Genomic DNA, 27,319 nt, shown 5'->3' with positions numbered 1-27,319 from the left:
TTTAATAGGGTCTTGGAGGAAAGATACTGGTGGGGGAATAAACCAGTGAAATACCCGATGAAGAAGTTGAAGGAAAAGAAATGAAGGAACTTTATAGATAACATAGAAAATGAAAAAGGTGAAATGGTTTATTCAACTACCGATATCGCTAACACATTCCAGAAGTACTATAAGGGTTTATATGGAGTAGAAGGGAAGCACCAGAAGGAACCAGAGGAGGAGAGGAAGAAGAAGAAGCAGATCTATCTGGAGGAGGCTGGCCTTCCTAGATTTGATAAAACTAGACTAGTAGCTTTTTATAACCCAAACTCAATAGAAGAAGTCAACTTCGCACTAAAGAGTACAGCTGCAGGAAAAAGCCCCGGACTGGATGGGTTTCCTGTAGGATATTTAAGACATTTAAAGAACATCTAGTTCCTAAATTTTGTTCATACATGAACGCACTAGGAGGAGAGACAAAGATGCAGGAGGAATCGTTACAGGCATATATCACAGTAATTCCCAAGGAGGGGAAAGATTGCTCTCAGTGTACAAGTTACAGACCCATATCGTTGTTGAATACTGGCACTAAATTGTATGCGGAGGTACTAGCCACCAAGATGAAAGAGCTAAGGTCTGATTGGATACACTTAGACCAAGTGGGATTCATTCTGGGTAGAGAAGAAAAGGATAACAGTTTAAGAACATTGCTTTTCCTGCAAAAAAAGAAAAAGGAGAGGAACCGGGAATTATTCTGTCAGCTGACCTTGAAAAGGATTTTGATAGAGTAGATTGGGGATTTATGTTCGATACGCTGATAACATAAGGAATTGGCCCTAGAATGATACAGTGGATAAAAGAATTATACAGCTATCCATCTGCTGCAGTGAAGGAAAACGGTTCATTATCAAAATGTTTTAGGATGTACAATGGAACAAGACAGGGATGTCCCCTGTCTCCATTGCTGTTTGTGATCTCTATGGAACCACTATTAGCAACTGTTAGAAACAGCTTAGATTTCCAGGGAAATGTGGATAGGGGACACCGAACAGAATGTGGCAGCATATGCAGATGATATGCTATTTTATATTAGAAAACCCAGATTAACATTACCGAATTTAATGTGAAAATTGAAAGAATATGGAGAGCTAACTAATTTGAAAATTCATCCCTCGAAAAGTGACATGTTCAATATAAACATTACAAAGGCAGAGAAACAAATTCTACAAAAAGAGTTCACTTTTAAATGGAGAGAAAAAGAATTAAAGTATCTGGGAATAAAACTAGCATTGGCTATAAAAAAAATCTATATCAGACAAATTATATCCTATTAATAAATGAATAAAGAATGAACTGAAGAAAGCTGCTATGGGAAAGTTGTCTTGAATAAGGCGGATAAATATAATTAAGATGATTATAATACCAAAAGTGTTATATAAATTTAATATGCTTCCAATACATCTCCCGGGGGTTTTTTTTAGGCTTCTCAAAAAAAGGATACTTAGATATGTGTGGACTAATAAAAAACCAAGAGTTAAGTATGACGTTTTGTGCAGCAATTAAAAAAAGGGATTAAATATGCCATGATTTTAGGAGATATAATTCAGTGTTACTATCACAAATTGTGGATTGGATACACAATACACAGGGGAGAAGTTGGGTAAGAATGGAAAGTTCACTTAGTAAGGCACCATTAGAAAAGTTTATTTGGATACCACAGGAATTTTGCACTTAGGATGAGGATACAAGCACTTTGACACGGAATGTATTTAGGATTTGGGATGAAATAAATAAACAGAAGGATTAAAAATTTAATTCATTGTCAATTCCGTTGGCAGGAACTAGATTTTTCCCACCAGGGAATAATAATATTTCAGGGAAATGATTAATAGGTAAAAATGAACGTTTAAAAGATATTATGGATAGAAGAGTTTTATGTTCTTTGTGACGGGAGCCACTTTGGGTGGGGGGCCCATGGAACCCAGCTCACTTTGGAGAGGTGCGGAGACCCCTGTCTCGGCTTCCCATATCCCTCTTATGTGTAAATCACCCTGTGCCTGTTAGGGGTACAGGGTGATCTGTCCTAATATTGGGGTGGAGGTTGTTGATTGTTTAATGTAATGTGGCTGCATCCCATTGTTCTATTGTCTATCTGGTTTGAGAGCAAACTATTATGGGATGTATGTGTTAATACACATGTATCAGCTTAGTGGGGGGTGTCTCCAGCAGCCCTCCCTGCTGATGGGACTGTCTGCTGGTGTGAAGTTTGAATACCTGTGTGTCTCTTGTTGCTAAATGTAGATTGCCCCGCCCGGTGTCATTATGCAGGGAGGGGGGATTGTCCCCCTGAGTGTATATATCTTGTATCTGTGTTTAAATAAACTAATCTGCTTCCTGGTTTATGTTAAGACTGATGTCCTCTAGTCTTGTATGGTCGGCTGTGGTGCCTGCTGTTGGTGTTCGGACGGGGAAGCAGTATTTTAATGGAAGTACTCAAGCGCAGTCTGGGTCGGTTCCGTTACAATTACCTCAAGAATATACAGAATATTTACTGAAATAGAGGGACTAGTACCCCAACATTTTTTGGAGAAGTGGGAAATGGAGCTTGGAACAAAGCTGAATGAGCAACAAAAAAAAATGTTTAGTTTAACACACGGGCGGTAAATATGCATATAGTTGAAACAAATTACAAGTGCTTAGTAAGATGGTATATTACACCCAATGTGATGCATAAACTAAGGCCAGAGGTTTCATCCCAGTGTTGGAGTAGGGGCACAATGGCACATATCTGGTGGGATTGTCCCAAAATACAGGAGTTTTGGAGGGAGATAACGCAGTATACACAAGAGATTCAGAAGATTAGTATACCGATTGATCCGTAGGCATGCCTATTTTATAAATCAGAGCTCTCGGTAAAGCAATATAAAAATACAATTTTTTTCCACCACCTAAATGCAGCTAAAAGCCTTATCCCTAAATATTGGCAAACATCAGAACCCCCAAAAATAAAAGATTGGATAGATAGAGTTGAGTATATATATATATATATATATATATATACAGTCATGGCCGAAATTGTTGGCACCCTTGATATTTTTCCTGAAAATCAAGTATTTCACACAAAAAAGGTATTGCATTAACACATGTTTTGCTATACACATGTTTATTCCCTTTGTATGTATTGGAACAAATATAAAACAGAGGCAGAAAAGCAAATATGACATAATGTCACACAAAACCCCAAAAATGGGCTGGACAAAAGTATTGGCACCCTTAACTTAATATTTGGTTGCACACCCTTTGGAAAACATAACTGAAATCAGTCGCTTCCTATAACCATCAATAAGCTTCTGACACCTCTCACCCGGAATTTTGGACCACTCTTCCTTTGCAAACAGCTCCAGGTCTCTCTTATTGGAAGGACACCTTTTCCCAACAGCAATTTTAAGATCTCTCCACAGGTGTTCAATGGGATTTAGATCTGGGCTCATTGCTGGCCACTTCAGAACTCTCCAGCGCTTCTTTGCCATCCATTTCTGAGTGCTTTTTGACGTATGTTTGGGGTCATTGTCCTGCTGGAAGACCCAGGATCTTGGACGCAAACCCAGCTTTCTGACACTGGGCCCTACAGTGCGACCCAAAATCCTTTGGTAATCCTCAGATTTCATGATGCCTTGCACACAGTCAAGGCACCCAGTGCCAGAGGCAGCAAAACAACCCCAAAACATCATTGAACCTCCACCATATTTTACCGTAGGTACTGTGTTTTGTTCTTTGTAGGCCTCATTCCGTTTTCGGTAAACAGTAGAATGATGTGCTTTACCGAAAAGCTCTATCTTGGTCTCATCTGTCCACAAGACGTTTTCCCAGAAGGCTTTTGGCTTACTCAAGTACATTTTGGCAAACTGTAGTCTTGCTTTTTTATGTCTCTGTGTCAGCAGTGGGGTCCTCCTGGGTCTCCTGCCATAGCGTTTCATTTCATTTAAATGTCGACGGATAGTTCGCGCTGACACTGATGCTCCCTGAGCCTGCAGGACAGCTTGAATGTCTTTGGAACATGTTTGGGGCTGCTTATCCACCATCCGGACTATTCTGCGTTGCAATCTTTCATCAATTTTCCTCATCCGTCCACGACCAGGGAGATTAGCTACAGTGCCATGGGTTGCAAACTTCTTGATAATGTTGCGCACTGTGGACAAAGGCAAATCTAGTTCTCTGGAGATGGACTTGTAACCTTGAGATTGTTGATATTTTGCCACAATTTTGGTTCTCAGGTCCTCAGACAGTTCTCGTCTCCTCTTTCTGTTGTCCATGCTTAGTGTGGCACAGACAGACACACAATGCAAAGGTTAAGTGAACGTCTCTCCTTTTTATCTGCTTTCAGGTGTGATTTCTATATTGCCCACACCTGTTACTTGCCCCAGGTGAGTTTACAGGAGCATCACATGCTTGTAACATTCTTATTTATCCGCAGTTGTGAAAGGGTGCCAATACTTTTGTCCAGCCCATTTTTGGAGGTTTGTGTGACATTATGTCGAATTTGCTTTCTTTCCTCCCTTTTTTTGTTTTGTCCCAATACACACAAAGGGAATAAACATGTGTATAGCAAAACATGTGTTAATGCAATACGTTTCGTGAGAAATACATGATTTCCTGGAGAAATATCAAGGGTGCCAACAATTTCGGCCATGACTGTATATACACAGGTGAAACTCAAAAATTAGAATATTGTGCAAAAGTTCATTTATTTCAGTAATGCAACTTAAAAGGTGAATCTAATATATAAGATAGACTCATTACATGCAAAGCAAGATAGCTCAAGCCGTGATTAGTCATAATTGTGATGATTATGGCTTACAGCTCATGAAAACCCCAAATCCACAATCTCAGGAAATTAGAATATTGTGAAAAGGTGCAATATTCTAGGCTCAAAGTGTCCCACTCTAATCAGCTAATTAAGCCCTAACACCTGCAAAGGGTTCCTGAGCCTTTAAATGGTCTTTTAGTCTGGTTCAGGAGGAATCACAATCATGGAAAAGACTGCTGACCTGACAGTTGTACAGAAAACCATCATTGACACCCTCCATAAGGAGGGAAAGCCTCAATAGGTAATTGCAAAAGAAGTTGGATGTTCCCAAAGTGCTGTATCAAAGCACATTAACAGAAAGTTATGTGGAAGGGAAAAGTGTGGAAGAAAAAGGTGCACAAGCAGCAGGGATGAGCCTGGAGAGGATTATCAGGAAAAGGCCATTCAAAAGTGTTGGGGACTTTCACAAGGAGTGGACTGAGGCTGGAGTCAGTGCATCAAGAGCCACCACACACGGACGGATCCTGGACATGGGCTTCAAATATCGTACTCCTCTTGTCAAGCCGCTCCCGAACAACAAACAACGTCAGAAGCGCCTTACCTGGGCTAAAGAAAAAGAGACCTGGTCTGTTGCTCAGTGGTCCAAAGTCCTCTTTTCTGATGAGAGCAACTTTTGCATCTCATTTGTAAACCAAGGACCCAGAGTATGGAGGAAGAATGGAGAGGCACACACTGCAAGATGCTTGAAGTCCAGTGTGAAGTTTCCACAGTCTGTGTTGATTTGGGGAGCCATGTCATCTGCTGGTGTCGGTCCACTGTGCTTCATTAAGTCCAGGGTCAACGCAGCCGTCTACCAAGAGATTTTGGAGCACTTCATGCTTCCTTCCACAGACTAGCTTTATGGGGATGCTGACTTCATTTTCCAGCAGGGCTTGGCACCTGCCCACGCTGCCAAAAGCACCAAAACCTGGTTCAATGACCGTGGGATTACTGTGCTTGATTGGCCAGCAAACTCGCCTGACCTGAACCCAATAGAGAATCTATGGGGCATTGCCAAAAGAAAGAAAGGCAGTAATTGCTGCAAATGGGGCCCAAACCAAGTACTGAGTACATATGCATGCTTACACTTTTCAGAGGTCCAATATTGTTCTATGTACAATCCTTATTTTATTGATTGCATGTAATATTCTAATTTTCTGAGATTGTGGATTTGGGGTTTTCATGAGCTGTAAGCCATAATCATCACAATTATGACAAATCACGGCTTGAACTATCTTGCTTTGCATGTAATGAGTCTATCTCATATATTAGTTTCACCTTTTAAGTTGCATTACTGAAATAAATTAACTTTTGCACGTTATTCTAATTTTTCGAGTTTCACCTGTATATATATAAATATATATATAGAATGGAAGGACTGTATCATTTAGAGGAAGATAAAATGGGAACATTTAAGAAGATCTGGGAGGGCTGGTACAATTTCAAAAAAGGAGGGGAAACAGCTAAATAGATCAACAAATAAAGAACAAGAAGTAAATAGAAGGATTAAAGAGACAAAGGGAGCGGGGAGGGCGCGAGAAGGGTAAAATGGGGATGGGGATTATAATTAAATATGGACTTTTATATGGTATGTTGTTGGTTTAAAATGGATTTTTATGGGAAAAATTAATAAAGATATTATACTATATAACTATAGACCATAGTAAACAATTGCTAGCTAATGTGGTTTTGAATTTTAAGTACACTATTTTTGCATCTAATTCAAGTAACCTCTTAACTAAATACAAAAAGACAGATAAATAGGGCAGTGAGACCTGAGTTTGAACACTTGCTGATTGGTTAAGAATTAATTCCAGTAATTCCAAAATTTCTGTAATTCAATGAAAGTGGTTGGGTAAAATACAATAAAACTAAACAAAAACAAAACAAAAAAAACCCAATTAATTTAAAAGTGTATCTCTAGGTAAAGTCTTTTGTTTTCATTTTCCATTGGGAGGCTTAGACACGTCAAATTTTTATTGCTGCCTGAGTCCCCATTGGTGAGATTCACCCCTCTATTTGTACTGATGACTATTGTCACCAAAACAGAAAATTAGGTTAAATCCAAAATTTTAGATTTGCACACAAAACAAGAGGTGAGGGGAAATCTAATGGGGATGCTTGATCCAAGGAACTGCCTAAGAAAGGAGTTCCTATGACTTTAGGAGCTTTTCCATTAATATCCTGTTGAATGTTTGGGACAGAAGTGAAATGTTCCCAATGGTACACAGACAGCATATTTATAAAACCCCCCAAAAAAACATTGGTTTTACACAACTTAACATTTTGTAGCTGTCTGTGTCCCTGTTTGTAGATTTCCCCAATTTCCTTTAGTAACACTGACACAGGAAGTGTTGGGCTTCACAGTGTGACTCCAGAATGTCTAATTTATTCTCTCTTTTGTTTGCCATTTGGTATTAAATTTGCCCCTTGTGAATGATCTTCATTTCTTTTGGCAATTTAGGGTTAGTTCTTTGGCAGTTTCAGTTCAACAAGTTCAACACTTTAGGATAATTACACAATTTCAGATTGAAAAGTATTATTTTTTAGCTCTAATTTATTGTTTGCTACTTAGTACTAAAGTAAATAGGATAGAAAACTACTTTAATGAGAGTCCTTTTGACTTTTGTATATCTTTTGTCAGCTGATATTGATGGTGGGTTAGATTAAATTATTGTATTTTTAGGGATGTTCTAACTCCTTTATGTTTAGAGGAAGAAAGATCAAACTGTTTAACTATATAAAGGAAGTACCTTCTTTAACTGCCTCTATTTCAGGCAACAGCTCAAACAGCCCTGCCCATATTTTCTGCACAATATGACCATGCAGCTGTACACATACAATATATCGGTACATTTGAAACCAGCTTGTAGATAGGAAAAACATTTATGCTGAAAAGTTGAGTGAGAAAAAATGCTCATGATAGTTGCTCATTATTATGGCAGGCAAATAAAATAATGAATAATTAAATCTTTAGTGATACTAGTGTGCTCACCATCAACCCATGTAAAAACCTCCTGCTGAATATCTCCAATATCTGCAGATGTAACTGCTACGATAACATCATGAAATGAAGTATTCCTGATCTTGGTTATTTCATCTATAGTAAACAGCCTAAAATAAAGATATATTGCAAATCTATATTACCTTTAAATAACAAGAAGATAGATAGATAGATAGATAGATAGATAGATAGATAGATAGATAGATAGATAGTTTCATGTAAAAACAGGAATAGTAGCAAATTACAATGATAAAAGTACCACTAGATCCATATTAGATGGCAGTTTAATATGCACTAGCTTGTTCAATTAATAGAATAATCCTGTTCTTTGGGCACATTCTCAGCACATAAAACATTGTTAAAGTTTACACCTTAGAAGATTCATTTTAACTCTGTAAGATTTTTTAATTTATCTGCATTACTATGTCCACAAACTACTGTTGAGCCCTATTTTTCCAGATTTATGTGTTTTTTTTCTGGAAAAGCACATTGAACTTTTAAGGCAGTTTTTTCATTTAAATGTAAATTTAAAGAGAAAAGAAAAATAAATGTAATACTTACCTGCTCTGTGCAATGGTTTTGCACAGAACAGAAGTAAAGCTCCTCTTCTGGGGATCCCCGCCAGCACTCCTGGCTCCTCCCACCTGCTGAGTTCCCCCCCAGCAAGCCACTTTCTATGGGGGCACTTGTTCCTTGCTCCTGAACTGCACTCTGTGTGTCCATTGACACACAGAGCACAGCTTAGCCACGCACCCCAATCTCTCCTCACTGGCTGTGATTTACAGCAACAGGAGCCAATGGCTTTGGCTTATGTCTCTGAGCCAATGAGGAGCAAGAGAGAGGAGAGAACTGCTGCACATCGCTGGATTGAGATCAGGCTCTGGTAAGTATAAGGGGGGGCTGGAAGGATCCTACATACAGAATGCATTAAGAAAAAAAACTTGTGCCTTTTGAACCACTTTAACTCTAGACAAGCAATCCTTTTTTAATTATACTTAATCGGATTCTTTCATGAGTCACAGTAAAATATATATCAATATCTTTCAAGGCTGAACTCCAGGAAAAATTCAAAACCACCTGTGCCGTGGGGCTTCTCTGCATTAATAAGGGTTAAATGTTCATGTTTGTTGAGGGTACCATTAATTTCAGTTTTACTTACCTCATTCGTCACTCCCCAGGCTTCTGCCACTCTGTGCAACCAGTAACCACTTTTCTTTGGTGCTTTGCCTGTCAGTTGCATTCTGACATCATTGTGTACAATACAATACAATATAAGAACAGCAGTACTGCATTGTAAGTAACCATGATGAGGGTCCACCCACAACCTCACATGTCAGAGGGAAGAGGAGAGCTCTAGCTGCCAGGCAAGCAAATGTAAGTAAAAATGTTCTTTTCCACTCTTGTGGTAGGGGGAGCCCCACTGCAAAGGTAGTTCAGAATTTTCCCCGGAGTTCATCATTAAACAAGAAAGGTGACATAAGTTTATTAGACCAGTGTTTCTCAAGCTTTTATCGGTCAAGACACCCTTTACAATTCCGCACAATCTAGAGGCACCCCATTCTAAAATGCAAAATAAACTTATTGCAACAAAAGTGCAACTACAGTTTTGCACACTCGCACTGAATAGTATTCCGGCATTTCTTCTCCCTCGTTTTCTCCCCCATATGCAGCTAACATGACCCCAGTGTTAACAGAGAAGGGCGTGCAGTCAAGTAAGGATGCTCTGCAGGTACCCAATGTCCTCCTTATCAATTGAAAATCCTCACAGCTAGGAAACAGGTGGCTGGCCTGCACAGTACCCTAAGATTGTAAGGTTGCCCAATGAAAACCTATGGCTTTTATCCTCCCACTGGCTTGTACACAACTCTTGGGCAATTGTTAGGCATTTTGCCATGGAACCCCTGAAGAACCAAGAAGGCACCCCAGGATGCCTAGGACCTCTGGTTGAAAAAGGCTGTTCTAGACCATTAAACCTATGATTGCATTTTTTTAATGCCCTTAACCCAGTCAGCTTTTATGATAATACAAATAGATTAATTGGTAAGTTACTGTATCTCTCTAATAATGCAGCAAATGTGTTTCAACTGCTACAGGGCCCATAAACCTAAGGGAACCCAGATGAGTATATTTGTATCTCCCCTTCTTCATTGCACGTCAAAGTGAGCAACACAGATAGTTATTTTTTCAGATAAACTTATAAATTAGGCCCAGTGTTAACAAGTAACTTTAATGCTCTTAGGTTTGAAAGGTTGGGTGAGGCTTTATACATTTGATGGGCATTTTTAATATTAACAACATTACAAAATAATTGTAGGGAGTTAGTTTAATTTTGCTTTAGAGACAGAGAACTTTAGCTGAGTCCTTGGCTTTAAAATCTGCAGAAGAAAAATAACTTATCACATATGGCTGCAATGCAATAGAAGATATCAAGTGATCATAATTATAGCATTGTTTGCATAGGGAGTTATCCTTATATCTATCCTGTATATGTTCCTTCACAAACAAATAACCGTTTTGTCACTGAAATGTGTAATGTTGTTTGAGTACTAATGTGTATTGTGGTTGCTTTAGCTCATACAGTATATTTTCTTTCTATATTAGGAGTTACTATGCTGGGCATTCTGTTTGAAGAAAAATAATGAAAATATAAGTATAAAATATTTGTCATTAGAAATACCAATTAAATTTAACAAATTAAGTAGATCTGAGTTTTTACCTGTTTAGCAATTATTAATATTTACCCATTTCTTGAATTTTCAAACCAGAATCGATCTCCATCTCGTAGGCGCTGAAACTGGTCCAGAGCAATGGCAGTCAGAAGCTCCCCAGGATCTCCAAAACTCTCCAACATGGCACCAGGAAGCAATTCTAATTTATGTATATCATTGTCATAGAGTGCAGCCAAGTCATCAAACAACTACAGGAAAAATATATACATTACTATGCTAACAGTAATTAAGCTTTCTTTTGTCTATTTAAAGTATACCTAAACACTAACTAGATGACATTTAGTTTGCTAAAGCACTGTTTATCATGAAAAAGTACCTTTTTTTATTTCACAAAAAATAATTTCACATTTTCTTAATCTTAGTATTGCTCATCTTCTCTACCTTCTTTTCATCTACTTGACAACTACTGATATTGACAATGTGAACTATCAGCCAGTTAGTATTGACTTCTTGTAGTATCAACTGAGAAACGTGTGACAGGGTGACAAAACAGGAATAAGGTGAAGCTGTGTTCACTTCAAGCCTATAATCAGATGCAAGCAAAAATCCTGGTTTTTTTTTCATTTCCTTTGCACATGACTGGCCATTCAGAAAGAACACAAGGTCGCCTTATTTGCTAAGCTAAGTGACCATTCACTTTGCTAAGTCAACAGTCTCAATTTTTTTTTGTTTTGTTTTATTAACCTCTTATTAGACCTCTATGTACAATGATGTATTTTTTTAGCTAAAGATTGGCTATAACTCTTTTAGGCAGTAGGTAGTGTCAGTACACTAAGAACTATAGAAGGGTTCTGGGCAATTAATCTTAATTTCTTAAAAGGTATCAAAACCCAAATACAAATATGTAATGTTTTGCAGTTTATCAGTCCTTAGAAGTGCTTGCTGCATTAATTTTCTTTTTTTTTGGAGAACAACTGTATCTTTTTTCTAGAACTACTAATCCCATCATCACTCATGCAATGTAGATGAACAAAAGTAGACATGTTTTCTGAACATGGGTAATAAACATGGAATTTTATGTTTTTCTGTTCAGATACACTTTAGAAGGGCTGCAATACAAACATGAAACTTATATATATACTTGTGAGCTACTATGATAAGAATCTAAGATATTCCAATTGATTGTGACGAACAAAATGTAATACACCTGTGGTTCACTGGCACTCACACCAACTCATTAAACAGTGTTCTGTGACCAAAAGATAAATATACTGATAGTGCACTTAAGGTGAGCGCATATTAAGACCACACTGCACTTGGATTGTGGGAGTAGTATTTCACCATTGCAATTCACATTGGAAGAGGACTTTTTATGTGTATATATTTATTGATTTTTGCTCACCATTAGATTTCACATATGATCACAAGCACAGTCATGTTTTATCAATTTTATAGGATGTTATAGGCAATAGATGATCAATTCCTGCATCATATATTATATTTTATATGTCATATTTTATTGTTTAATTTTCATTTATTTATTTTGTTTATCAATTGATTTGGATATCATAACACTATTACAGATAATTTATATAGGAGCGTGGCACTATCAGTATATTTATCTTTTGCAATACAAACATGCTATACGCCTAAATTCTCACCTATTCTTGTTTCTCTTTAAAAAACAAGTCCTTTTGGTCTTCATTCATTTTACGTCTAAACACCATTGAGGTTGAAAAGTCACAACTTGCATGTTACACAGGGTTTCCTTTCTTGGCTCCCAGTGGCCAATATGAGTGGCAGGGTAGCCAAAAAGGATGATACACACAGCTGGCAAAGCTGGCACTAAAGTGAACCTATTGCTTTTCCCTGCATGAGCAATTTGCTTTGTGTGGATTTACATTATTTAGTAGTCATTGTAAGTAATAGTTCTACCCATTAAAAAACAATTAGATGAGTAGTTGTTTAGAATATGGGCAGTGCCAGAATAGAATTTTTACAGCAGTAGTTTAATTAAAAGTATGGTGAAAGTTATTCACTGAGCTGATAATTGTTGCATCATCCTAGTGTGAAAGTCATTGAGAAACACTGATTCTATCAGACAAGCAGGATATTTAAGAAGAGCATAAAGGTAATCTTGTCTGGCAGGACTTAAGGCATGAAAAGAGTCTGTGTGATCCTAAATCTTTGGCTTTGAGATAACAATCAGTTTCTTCCAGTGTAACATGCAGGTGGGGTCTGTATTAAACAGAAAGTCTGTAAAACCAAGATCCAGTTAAACACATGTGAAACAGCTTTTGTTACTCAAAAATAAAAATGGAATGTCAGTAATTCCTTAATTACTAAATAGCCACCATTGCCAAAATGCAGACATCCATTCTAAACGTTTATTGCTAAAATACAACAGCAATTGAAAAACTTTATAAGCATTGAAAGAAATCCTGCAAAAAAACTTTTTTTTTTGCTAAAAAATAAACAAAATAAAAAAAGGAAACTTTGGTGTGTCCATATTACAAAGCTGTGCAGAATATACAGTATGTAGAAGGGTGACGCTCAGTAGAGTAACACATTTCCTTCGATATGCTTTCCATTAGCTGAACCATGCAATATCAGGCCACTTGGCCTAGTGCAAGATATGTCATTTTGATGAGCTCATGCATTCTGCTAAATGTTCCTTATCAACTTTGCAATGTTAAAGAGGACTTCTAAAAACAAGCTTTCCTGCACATATGCCCACAGTCACGTGGACCCTCAGCATGTACAAAGGCATTATTTTACAGAGAAAAAATCAAGAGGTCAAAGTCTCATGCTTAATCTGCAGACATGAATTTATATTCATAGTCCAGCATATACCAACCTGCCTGTTTATCTGATAAAGTCTTGGATTAATCTCCTGCCAACTTGTGATAGGTGTCAGTCCAAAGTATTCTCTTCCATGGTTATAACAGCAAAGTCCAAAGTCCCGACCTCTCTGAATGCTGTAGGAAATGTAATCAGTCCGGGAATATTTGAAAGATCCATACCAGTAGTCTGTTAGGCAAAATAATTGTTAAAAATCACTTTCGCCATTGATGTCACTGCAAAATGTGTTTGGTGTAATATCTGCTGTAGTCCCCTTTATCATCTCACTGATTTAGATGCCCATTGAATCAGTGCCTACTTATGAGTATAAAGGTGAACTTAAAGGATGCCTTCACTTTAAAAATAAATAAATGTACATTTTTATTTGCAGGTAAAACAAAATTACATTTATTGCCTGTATAGCATTTCATCCACGATCAGCAGATCAAAGGTGCATTGCAGGACTCCAGAAGACTGTCAGAGTAAGCTTTTTGTCCACACCACATGGGAAGGCAGTTACTGAATGACAGGAGGAATCAATGGACTACAAGAGTGCTCACCAGCATCTTTACAGTTCATTGAGAACTACAAGCTGTCAGCTGCAAAGCTTGTCTGTACTTTAGATTATCCATTCACATTACTATGTGAATGAATAAAGAAGCCGTGTGGGCGGAGACTCACACAGCAATGGTCTTTTCAAATTATGACAGGGAGAGAAGATCCACTGTTAGATGGAGGGGGATCGGGAAGAGGCTGCAGGAGCAGGAACATGTTTCATGTTTCACCCTAAAAACGGGGTTGAACATGTAACATGTTCCCAAAGGTAGACTTATCTTTTAGGAACAAACACTAAAAAAATGGTGGTGAGGATATGAATACTTACACCACCCAATAAATAGTCAATTCCCTGGCTGAAATCAACTCAACTGGTGAGTTGAAAAGGAGATTTCACTTTTAATATCACAAGTTGTAAAAATTCACACAGCCGGCAATTAAAAAAAGGAAGAAAGCAGTATAAATAATAAGGCATTGTAGAAAATCTACAAAAATATTAAGAAAACTTTCAGGAATCAGGAAATGCCAATGTATAACAAAAACCTCTATTCCAAAAACCTAAAACAATGAACAATATTGTGATACACAAACTACAGAAATAGATGGTGAAAATTACATAAACAGTATTACTCCAACTCCTGTTTTGTATGAAATATAAAAAAAACCCACTTGAATGCCTATCAAACACTTTTCTACATTTTGCTGGATCCATTCACTAATTAATTTAAACTATACAACTGAAAACTAAGGACAAGCTATATTTACAAGATCTGTAAGTAATGATGCACTTATACAGAATGTAAAACATGGGATCAAGAGGTGTGCATTTGGTACAATATTAGGATATGTTGTGCAGCTTCCAGACAAATGTATTCATAATGTGGTATGTTGCAGTACTGGTTTGGGGCCAAGTGTAGGTCTAGGAAGATACTAGATTGTTTTTTGAGGTGAAGGGTAGGGTAAATATTTCGTAAAACTATATATAAGGCATGGTCTGCTTACTCACCTCCTACCAGTACAAGATCACAGCTTAGAGGCACACAAACCTACTTTGCTAGAACCTCCTTTTGTATTATTTGCCTGCTCCTACTGGAGAAAGATCCCAACATTCACTTAATAATATATTGCATTAAATCGACAAACTACAGATAAAACACAGAAAGTTTCTCTAAAAGATTGCTGCTGTACACAGTAAGTTCTGCAGTCATGGTAATCAAACCTAAACCATGATGACCTGGTGGCCTGACCTACAATGGCATTATTATGTGTAAGATTATGAAAAACGCATATGCCAGCATAGCTGACACAGTAATTAACTTTGTTGTGCAATGGTTATTGAAAAATATATTGAGCAAACAGGACCTGAAATTGGCAGCCAATCAATAAGCGGAATGTCCTCCTAAAAGTACTCATTGATGTACTGTATGTGCTCAACTCAAGCACTATAAACATCTCAATAAAAAAATAGTCCCACACCTCTTAAATCTTCAACAACAACGGTATCTTCATTTTCAGCAATCTGTGAAGCCATTCCAAACAGCAATGCTTCAACATCTTGGGGTGTCGGCATGTGCTGACTCTGTGATAACGTTGATAAACATGGACAAAATAATATAATATAAAAGAACACAAAAACTGAACAATATTCCTAAATTCTAATTCTATTTAAACCAGTATAACAGTAAGTTGTCTACATTTTTAAATTCTAGAAGCATCTGTACTGAATGTTACAGATAAATCCAGTTTTTTTAATCAATAGTTTTGTGTGAGATTATTTTGTTGTTTGCCTTAACTACAGAGACCAGTTGGGTTCACTCAATTTCCACAATGTTGTCTGTGTCACAGAAAGACTATCTGAGGTTGTTGGAGGCCACAAGTGGTGTGAAAATGTGTTTACCCTACCTGTAAATAATTTATTATAAACGAATACGCTATATCAATTACAAGTATTTAAAACCATTTATATATAACATATCTGTAAAAGAGCTTATATTTTTGTGTTCATGCTACAGTGATACAAGCACATACACACAGTAGGGTACATAATAATATGTAGCCTACCAGTATATGGGAAACAGAAGCACATGGGGAAAATCCTAGAAAACACAAGGTAAATGTGTATATTCCATGCAGATAGTTTATCTGGCAGAGATCAAAGTATACCTCTGTCTAGACTATGGACATTAAAGTATTTATATATTCTTAATAAGTAGCAAAAAAGCTTTAAAACAAGTTCCCATGGACCTCAATAGCTGTCTGTACTGTGAAGAAATTAATTCTCAAACATACTAATAAACCTAAGTGTCCAGCTTCCATTAGGTTTCATTTACACAGCTGTTACAAAAAACACATATACAAGTGCTTTTAATTATGGATCTAAACAAATCTGCATTGTTTTCAATGCAGCCATTCAAACAGGTGAGTAAGCATGCACTGCATTCAGATCCGTAACATGAAATCTAAAAAAACTGTGTCTATGGAAAGACGCTTACACATATAAACACATGTATACACATTTGTAAGTGTGTGAATTAAGTCTAAAAAAATAAATTAATATTGCATAAGCATACATATCTTTATGCATTTAAACACATCTATAAGCAAGTATTTTATTGATCATTACACAAGTCATGCGCCACATTAAAGTGGTTGTAAACTTCTGACGTGAAATATGAACAAAGAATATCCCTCTATAGTGTGTGCTTGTCTCCATCCAGAGCACTAAGTGTTATTTCTGTCTCAGAAATTCTCATTCCTCTGCTATCAGAACAGGCCATTTCTGACAAATTTTCCTGACACCAAGAGAAAAATGGTGACAGAGGAATGCACATCCTGTGATTGACAGCCTCAGCTCTGTGTGCAAGGGGGTGTGCTGCTTCCCTCCAATCAGCTCTCAAAGCTCTCCTCACTGATTGTAACTTTAGCTCCCCACCCCTGCTTTTCAGAGCTGAGAGATCCTGTGTAAATTCTGCACCTTGAATGGATGTAGGGGACATACGGCTGTAGATAAACAGGCACAACCTATGTAGGAGGATTTGTTTCATCTCTGTGTATTACCTGAGGCCAGTCTGGGTAAATATCAGGGTTTACAACCACCTTAACAAAGAAGATAGATCTATTTCTGGTCTGCGTCAGTTTCTATTTCAGAGTGAAACTGAAAATTGCCTCAGATCTGCCCTTAATTAATAGAGGTAAGGAGCAGTTTGCCGCAGAAACCTGCCAGGTGTGACCTAGTCATATGTAATGCAAGCTATGTGCATAGCCTGAAGTGTTCCTCCTCCCTCCACTCTGTGGTCTGTGTCAGTCTCTCCCTTGTGAACTTTAAAGATAAATTTCTCCAAAATGCTCATAGTCACAGTTGTAAATTAGGACTTGTCTTTACTATTTGTTCATAGTAGTAAATACATTTGTGTCCATTTTCTGGACACAGGTTTACTTTAAATACATCTATATCAATCGCAGATGGCGCCAATGGACATATATATTACCATTTTAAATTCCAAACAAAAAAAGGATATTTAAACAAAAAAGAAATTTAAAAAAGAGAGGAGCAGCTCTCTAATTCCTTGGAAACCAAGAAAAATGTAATGTGAAAATATGTTTAGACAGGCACTCCTCGAGATGTGAATAATATCACATTAAAAACCAGATCATCTCTCCTTACTATAATCTTACCATGCCAAAAAGAAAACATATAAAATGATATCTTATAACAAGTGAGAACAAATATCTTCAATATTATCACAACTGTATCATATATATCCGTGATCACTATTATGTGAAATGAACAATGTGTCCATACAATATTATCAATATTTTTAAACGTCCATAAATAAATGTGCAACAATATCTCCTTTTTAGATTTGTTATCTTCATAAATATTCAGGCTTCTTATCAAAACACCACCACACTGTGATAAATCCACCACCAGCCAAATTGAATGAACTCACCAGAGCTCTATGCTGGTAATATTATAAACCAGCTAATCAGCAGTGGCTCTGGGAGCAAGGATCTGCAGAAATGCCAACAGTCTCCACACCTCTATGGATAAATCCTCATACATATGTATACCACGTGAAAGGAAGAGAAGAGGAAGCTTCATAGCGTAAAACCATTAAAGTATCTACAGATACTGCTTGGCTTGAATGGGGGCACTTTGTAATTTTTTTCAACTTGGGTGGCAGAGGATCTTGGCCCAGCAAAAAAAAAATCATCCATCACTGCTGACAACTAAACCATTGTTAGATGGCAGAGATATACAAATTAGTTGCAGATTGAACCTTATTCATGGCTTCATAAATATGACCCAATCTGTCTGTTTGCAACCTCTTTATTTAGATTTATATTTTTTTTGTTTTCTTATGTTCCCTTCTCTAATCCTGAAGAACAGAAGCCCAAGAAACAAGACACATCTGTTGTTATTCCCCAAAATGCTTTCATGGTGGTCTGGGTCTGTCTATACTAGTTCATAAGTCCATCACCACCGGGTATGCACTTCTAGAGGGTACCTTTAAAGTTGTGATGTACCAGAAGTAGGTAGGCCACTGGATGTTTTTTAAGTAATTTATCTCACCCTGGGGGCATTCCTTGAATACACTGTCTAGAAGAGCAATCCATGTTATTTATAATTTTAGGATGCTGGAAATTGGGGCTGCCTCCATCTAACCACAATTCTTTGAACTCCAAGAAAGAAACTATCATTACAAATGCAAATTGTGTGGAAACGCCGCACTCCCGCAGACCAATCTGAGATGATAGTGAGAAGCAGCCTCAGACTTAGCTCCTCCCAAGCCACGCCCCCTAAAACATTTCAGCCTATCCCTTGGGGCTTAGTCATAGCGTTTGGAAATTGGAGCTGCCTCCTTGTATACACAATTCTTTGAGTTCCAGAAATAAACTAGCCATTACAAATAATGCTGCTTTATCTGACTGAAAACTACCTTCTCATCTCATCTCTTCCATTTGGTCAGAGTGAAGTCTAACATTACATGGACTCACAATTAAAAAAACTAACAAAATTAAAAAAGAAAAGTACTATGGGTAAATTGCAGTACATATAAAATCCAGTAAGAATACATCATGTACTTGTTCTGTACTTTAGCAAAATGAATGTTGTTTGAATTCTGTGGGTTATTTTGCATTTAGATTCTTCTAATGTTTACAGAATAAATCCACAAGTATACATCATTTGATGATATGTTATTTCCCGGATATATTTTTACTCTTCCATCCAACGCTTGTACACGTCGAATTTGTTTTATTTGTTTACTATTTATAGTTTAAATGACATGTTGATAATTTGAATTAATCATATTTAATTATATGTTTTTATGTAGCATAGGTAGTCACACGTATATTTGCTTATTGTGCTTTTCTTTTTACAATGTGCAGTAATGGAGCACTGCCTTGTTTGACTTCTGTTATCTCAATGAATGACTGTAGATTCATTGAGAAAAGTAAAAGTGTCAGTGGGGAAAAAAAAACCTTGTCAGCTGGAGTTATAAAATAGTCTATAAATACTTTATATAGGAAGATTATCCTTTACACACACTGGTTTCTTTTATCTCATAGGCCTCCTGCAGCAAGAACACTACCTGAATCCTAGTTCTGCCCATGACAGAGACTCTAGCAAGAAGAGCATCCTTCACAGGATGGACACAACCAAAATCTCTGAAACATCTCTGAGATATCATTGCAGGGATTCTTAAAGGAGGTTAGAAACATCTACATCTTCTCAGAACTGATATACTGCCACCTGAGGAGAAGAGCAAGCATTGTTTAGCTTGCATATATTACTTTAAATTAGTTTTATTTACCTCTTTTCCTGTGTAGCTCTCACACAGACGGTAGACAGGCCATATCCCACCATTGGAGTCCGTGACATTTACAAAATTACACGTTTTATTTCTACAGAGAAAATGACACAATATCCATAAAATTTGTGAATAAAAAAAATGTGTGCATTACAGATTTTTTTAAACACTTAATGCAAAGATGGAATTATTCTTACTACTGCCTAAGACAACTAAAAAAGGAATCCCTCTCCACTCTATCATTTTTGGATATGTTTATTTTTTGGGGTGAAGCAGGTACCTGATTTTTTTAGGTACTCGCTCCCTCTTCAACTTAGATAGCCTAGGGGATCTAAAAATCATAAATGTATTCTGCTACATGTCTTTGGTAAAAAAAAAAAATCTCAACACGTGTATATTAATTGGTTTGTGTGAAATTTGTAGCATCTACAAGCTATGGTGTATACTGTGTATTGGGATTTACACAGCTTTTACTTTCTGACTTTCTTGAGGTGCTAAAATGCCAGGGCAATACAAAAAAAACCCAAATGAACCCTTTTTGGAAAGTAGACACCCCAAGGAATTTGCTGAGAGGCATGTTGAATTCATGAAAGATTTTATTTTTTGACACAAGTTTTTGGAAAATGACACATTTTCTTTACACATTTAAATTGTCGATTAAATGATATATTGCTCACACATGCCATGAGTATATTTGGAATAACACCCCAAAACACGTTATGCTACTTCTCCTGAGTATGGGGATACTGTATGTGAGAGAATTTTTGGCAGTTTAGCCACATACAAGCCCCTGAAATCCAATGACCACCTTGAGGCCTTCAAAGGGAATATTTCCTCATGTCACTTCCTCACTACCTATGACAGTTTCCGAGGCTCTAAAATGCCAGAATAGTGCAAACAGAACCCAAAAAACATTTTTGGAAAGTAGACACCCCAAGGAATTTGACAAGAGACATGGTGAGTATTTTGCAGATATTATTTTTGTCACAAGGTTTTGAAAAAGAAAATAAAAAATACATTTTCGTTTTCTTTCTTAATTTTCCAAAAAATTGTGACAACAAATGGGATCTGCAAAATACTCACCATGCCACCTTGGAGTGTCTACTTTCCAAAAAGCAATATACATAAATAGATTCCCTCCATATCAATTGGACTTTAAAGGCAGAAAAACATATGTTTAAAATTTACAATATTCTTTATTCCAATACAGGGGTGGACTGACAACTCATGGGGCCCACGGGCAATAGGGGATGATGGGGCCCCTGTGTTCTCACCCACAGCCAAAAAAAGCCTATGAAAAAGCCAATTAAAGGTACCAGGGGCATCTCATTGGGCCCCCTACTGACCCCGGGCCCTCAGGCAGTGCCTGAGTGCCCAAATGGTCAGCAAAAGAAAGTTTTATGATGATATTGGAATAAAGAATATTGTAGTTTTTCTGCCTTTAAAGTCACATTAATATGGGGGAATCTATTTATGTATATTTCTTGAATAGGGATGTTGGCAGGTATATGAGGGACCTCTCTTAGTTGTTATACGTTCCAAAAAAGGAGTAATTTGGGGGATTGCTTCTACTATCCTGGCATTTCAGGGCCAACATTAGAAGCTTAGGCCACACATCACTCACTCTTCTAACCACTTGAAGACCAAGCCTTTTCTGACACTCTTGTTTACTTTAATGATGAAATGCTCATTGCTTGCAGTTTCTTAGGCCATAGGTATGATTGAAGCCATTCCAGTCTCCGAACAGCTCTATGGTCAGCTGGCAGAACCGCTGGCTGCATTCTTGGTTTCCCCAGTGGGACAGGAGAACCACAGAAAGCCTTGGAAGGTGGAGCGGGGGGGGGACATCCCTTCCAGCTGCTTATAAAAGCGATCCAATTGCTACTTTTACATCAAAGCCAACCACCAGATAAAAAATGATACCAGGATGATGTCTGAAGCTTGTATAACCAAAGTCCAGAGATGTACCAGTACGTTGCTGGTCCTTGTTGGGCATATATGTAATGTTCTTTTTTTTTTCATGAGAATGTTATCACTGAAATGCATGACGTAAATTATCATCTCATATCAACAGACAAGAAGGCCATGGCAGCAGAGAACATGGACAGATGATGAATTGGGTCTGTGGGTGCAATTCATTATTTTTTGTAATGCCTATGTTGAGGATTAGGCTCAAACAAATTTTACATTCGGAAACCGTGATTCCATGCGAATTGTCTGGCAAGAGCTAAATTTTGGTGGGCGGTGATGTATTGTTGTGCGTATCAATTGCTTTGGCCCACAATCAATTAACGCATATCTTCTGTGAAAAACAGTGTAGGAGCTAAACGCTGGTGCTGGCAGCAAACAGAACTGATTCTGCTAACACTGTGCTTTTGGGGACACTGTACTAAGAGGGCACTACTATAGTTATGTTTGTGATCAAAATATTGATCCGCACACTATACTAGTAATGGTGGGGATCAGCAACCTATAGCATGAGAGTGATAGTGTGTGGGCAATCTAATGCTAGCTGACCCTGGGTGGGAGAGGTTCTAACTGACCCTGACACTATCTGATGTCGCTAATGGCAGTAATACAGTGATCAGTGAACAATTCTATATACTGACACTCTACTTATAGCACTTGCTTGGTGAAGGGGTGATCAAAGGGTTAACAAGGGCAATCAAAGGGTAAATGTGTAATATAAGTCTCCCTGGACTGACAGGTGGGGTAGCGGGTGGTGCCTGCATGTATGTGGCAAGTAGTAAAAAAAAAACAAAACGTAAAAATGTTTTTTTTAAGTTTTTTTCTCATTTTTATTTATTTTTTTTAACATTATTGTTCATTTATTTACTATTTAAAAAAAATACTTTAATCAGAGTAGTTTAATGTTACCTTAGTAACATTGTAATACCCTGGGGGGGTGATTAGGGATTTTTTTTTTTTTTTACATTCTGCATTGCAGCTGCAATAAATATTTTTGCACCTGCAATGCAAGGCTTGCTTTGAACTGTCATGGATGTTTCATGGCAGTTCAAAATACTAGTGACCTGTGGTTGGCTACAGAGCAGTACGTCGTTCTGCCTGTACATGCAAGTCCATGAGCATACAAGTACTGTGGGTATTCGGCAAGTGGGTAACATACACAGTATCTAGTTTATCTGACAGATAGAGAGGGTGGCTACCTTCCTGCATACAGTGGGACAACAGAGAAAGAACATAGCCACCCTCTAACAGTTAGTCAGATCACAACAACAAAAAAAAGAAAAAGAAATCTGGAGATTTTGAGGAGGCACTTTTCCAAGTTAAGAATACATACTTGAAAAGATTTTTTTTTTTACACCAGAGCTTTGTGTCACTTTAATCCTGATGTAAAACAGCATGCATCTTTATACTAGTGCAGTACTCAGTAAAATATCTCTACTCACATGCTGCCAAACGAACTGTTTCCATTGCTAATTGCTTTTGCTGCTTTCAAAGCTGTATAAACTGCGTATAGCATCAGTTACATACAAAATATAAAATATAGTACACAGCAACAGTTCAGGGACTTCTCATTTGCAACAAAACTGAGTCAGGCTCAGCCATGTGCAGGAAGTATTATATTTTTACCAATGAATACAAATCTTCCTTTGATGAGCTGAGGCGACTAGGTGGGTGGATGACGTCACGATCTCCACCTCAGCCATTCAGAAGAGGTCTTGCATTCACTGATAAAAATACAAGGCTTCTTGTTAATAGTTGAGTGGTGCTCTGCATTATTTGACGTTTCGGCAACAGACAAGAAGTCCCTGAACTGTTGCCAGAACACAGAGCTGTGTACTATGTGAGGGCTGATGCTACATTCAGTTTATATAGAGCTGAGAGCAGGTACACTTATTAGTAAAGTAAATCGTTTGTTTGGGCCAGCTTAGCCCAGACAAACTAAAGTGAAAGTAAGCATGGAGTTGAGCTTTGACATACCCTTTCCGTAGCCACCTTTACCCCTCCTTTAGCACAGCACACTGACCAGCTGAAGTAATTAACCGAATAGGGGCTTTCTCAAAGTCACTATCTGCACATCCATAGGAATTCCTTATGCAACCTTTTATATCTCTTCCATTGTAAGGTAAAGCCGGCCATATATGGTTCACATTTCAGCCAGTTCAGCAAGGACCATGTATGGGCAAGCTGAATATACCCAAGTTGATCGATTGATCAACTTGGGTACTACCAGTCTGTCAGATTTTACATGTGATTATTGCTAGCTCCTATTATAGCAGCAGTATTCACTATGTTCTCCTCCCCATCCTCTCCAGGAGAACACAATGGCTCTGCGGGAGAAATTCCCCCATCAACATTGACTGTGATTCAGCCACAGAAAATTGCTTTGTCTATGGCTGGCTTAAGGCAGGGAGCTGAAAAGTGGTGGTGCTAAATGAGGATATCACTGTCAGAAGGCATGCGTTATCGGCTTATGTTGTCAGTTAATGATTTTATCTCTTAGTTTATGTCCTGTGAAATATTTAGTTTAAGATTTAGTTAATCTTATTTCACCCTCCTTGATATATTAAGAAAACTATGAGAGAGTAATTTGCATGCTTTCTCTCTAACACCACCATTTTTCATTCAGCTTTTGAATATCTCTACAAACTTGGCACAGAAATTACCAAATCAAGGAAACTGCAGGATGTGCTGGGTCCCATAGTTTTCAGAAACAGAAGCAGCATTGTACAACTACATCAATCAAGCCAGCCATGCTATATCTGAAGTGGGCATCTATTAGCCGTGGGAGTTGTCTGGTCTGCTGCTTGTATTTATTTGCAGATTAAGCTTAGCATTTCAGGCCATAGTTTCATATTACCATACATTATAGACCAAAGCAAGCTGTAAAAAGCTTTTTTTGCTGTCCATGAAATAGGCCACTGGATAGAAAGTCAACTCTGCATAGAATTAAATGTTTATGTTGATTATCTCTGTATAATGTAAATACAATATTTGCAGTATGTGTATATATTATATATATATATATATATATATATATATATGCACTGCTCCAAAAAAATTGAAGGACCACTTTTTACTCAGAGTATACCATCAAGTGAATTAAACTCCTGGGATAATGAATCTGGTCAGTTAAGTAGCAGAGGGGGTTGTTAAGCAGTTTCAGTTGCTTTGGTGTTAATGAAATTAACAACAGGTGCACTAGATGGGCAACAATGAGATGAACCCCAAAACAGGAATGGTTTTACAGGTGGAGGCGATACCTGGACCTTACACAGGTTGCACAGGCAGTCCAACTCCTTCATGATGGCACATCAATATGTGCCATTGCCAGAAGGTTTGCTGTGTCTCCCAGCACAGTATCAAGAGCATGGAGGAGATTCCAGGAGGCAGGCAGTTACTCTAGGAGAGCTGAACAGGGCCGTAGAAGGTCCTTACCCCATCATCAGGACCGGTATCTGCTCCTTTGTGCAAGGAAAAACAGGATGAACACTGCCAGAGCTCTACAAAATGACCTCCAGCAGGCCACTGGTGTGAATGTCTCTGACCAAACAATCAGAAACAAACTTCATGAGGGTGGCCTGAACGTCTGACGTCTTCTAGTGGGCAAAGAAATGGAAACACTTAAATGCTCCTGCACTTGGAGAGTAGGTGCAAAAAAGAGTTAATGGACTGCAGTCAAATCCTGGCTCTCATGGGAAGCACACGCCTTGCTGCCCTCACAAGACTGGGGAAGTCTACAGACACTGTAATTATAAACAAACAGAGGGCGCACTGGCCTAGCACATTATCCTTTAAAAATGAGCTTTAATGTATGAAATGGTAAGTATTATACTCACAAGTGGATAAAAGTAAATGTCCATCTCATGAAAGCAACACAAAGCAAAACAACACAGAATTTGCGGATTGCTTTGTGTTGCTTTCATGAGCTGAACATTTACCTTTATCCACTTGTGAGTTTAATACTTACCATTTCATACATTGAAGTAAATTTTTAAAGGATAAAGCAATAGGCCAGTACATCCTCTATTTGGCCTCAAGTGGCCTTGCGCTCACTGTCCTGCACCATAGAGTCAGATTGGCATTTGCCATTGAACACCTGAATTGGCAGGTCCGCCACTGGTGCCCTGTGCTTTTCACAGATGAGAGCAGGTTCACCCTGAGCACATGTGACAGATGAGAAAGGGTCTGGAGAAGCCATGGAGAATGTTATGCTGCCTGTAACAGCATTCAGCATGACCACTTTGGTGGTGGGTCAGTGATAGTCTGGGGAGGCATATCCATGGAGGGATGCACAAACATCTACAGGCTAGACAATGGCACCCTGATTGCCATTACGTATCATGGTGAAATCTTTGGACACATTGTCAAACCCTATGCTGGTGCAGTGGGTCCTGGGTTCCTCCTGGTGCACGACAATGCCCGGCCTCATGTGGCGAGAGTATGCAGGCAGTTCCTGGAGGATGAAGGAATTGATACCATTGACTGGCCCCCACGCTAAATTGAATAGAACATCTCTGGGATATCATATTTTGGCCCATCAGACACCATTAGGTTGCACCTTAGACTGTCCAGGAGCTCAGTGATGCCCTGGTCCAGATCTGGGAGGAAATACCCCAGGACACCATCTGTTGTCTCAATGGTGCATGCCCCGATGTTGTCAGGCATGCCTACAAGCACGTACCATTTTGAGTTGCTGCAATGAAATTTCAGCAAAATGGACTAGCCTGCTGCATCATTTTATCTACTTGTCATCTCATCTAAACATATGACTAAGGGCATGTAAAAATGATCGTATGCTATTAGCCCCTGTATCAGGGACTTGTAAAGCTAAAATGTTCTCCTGTATTTTAGTAATGATGTTTGATTATTGTTTACCTGGCATAAACACCTGATGGAACCAAGGATGATATGAACTGAGCAACAATTTGAAATTCATTGCTTATGCTGGAGTCCACATGTTGGTGATACCCTTTAAAGAACAGAACAGTAATTAATAAAAAAAATTATTAAAAGTAGCACTGCACGTTTGTATAGGTGCAATAGATGTATTTAATCTGCACTGAACATCATGCACCCCAAAATCAATACACTTTCTCATTGCTAAATATTTGCAAATCCCACCAACAACTATTGCCAAATGTCATTTTCATTGGGACTTATTTTGTTTTCTTTAAATAAATTTTACTTTGGTTATTTTATGGTTGAATGTGAATTCACCTACTTTTAGTAAATCTTTTTTTGTACTTTGTATTTGCACTTTATATTTCATCTTTTGTCTTAGAATTATTTTTTTTACTAATGTGCCAAATTGTACTTTTTGGACTACATTTACAGGAATGTATTTTTTCTTACTGAATGTTAGATAGAAAATCGCAAATTGTAGCTTTCAGTAAATTTATTCATGGTACCTTGATGCAGAAACCTACACTTTTGAATTAATTCTATAAAGAATACACATGTAATACAGTGTCTTCAGCTTTTGATGTACACCACAATCACAAATGGATCAAATGGATTATGCTTAATAGGGTGAAATGAGATGGGCATTCCCTCATGGGTGGAGACCAGGCTGAAGCCATTTGATCCACTTGTGATTGTGGGGCACATCCACAGAGTGCAAGCATGCACCATTTTGTTGTAGACT

At 37.9% G+C, this 27,319-nt stretch overlaps 1 protein-coding gene across 1 annotated transcript in view; it reads right to left on the bottom strand.

Annotated features, from left to right (window-relative positions):
• LOC149447558 (dual oxidase 1-like) overlaps positions 1-27,319 on the bottom strand; it is a 219,885-nt gene that overhangs the window by 107,099 nt on the left and 85,467 nt on the right. The window contains exons 9-14 of the mRNA XM_089652420.1: positions 26,551-26,644; positions 19,711-19,801; positions 15,371-15,473; positions 13,356-13,528; positions 10,571-10,746; positions 7,821-7,939 (exon numbers count right to left, since the gene is read on the bottom strand). Coding sequence (XP_089508546.1) covers positions 7,821-7,939; positions 10,571-10,746; positions 13,356-13,528; positions 15,371-15,473; positions 19,711-19,801; positions 26,551-26,644 — 756 coding nt within the window. The remainder of the gene's footprint in view (positions 1-7,820; positions 7,940-10,570; positions 10,747-13,355; positions 13,529-15,370; positions 15,474-19,710; positions 19,802-26,550; positions 26,645-27,319) is intronic.

This window comes from Staurois parvus, unplaced genomic scaffold (genome assembly GCF_062004578.1).
Source record: "Staurois parvus isolate SC_StPar_1 unplaced genomic scaffold, SC_StPar_1.0 ptg000682l, whole genome shotgun sequence".
Taxonomy (NCBI): domain Eukaryota; kingdom Metazoa; phylum Chordata; class Amphibia; order Anura; family Ranidae; genus Staurois; species Staurois parvus.
Note: the sequence above shows the minus strand (reverse complement) of the source record. Positions and strands in the feature narration are given on the sequence as shown.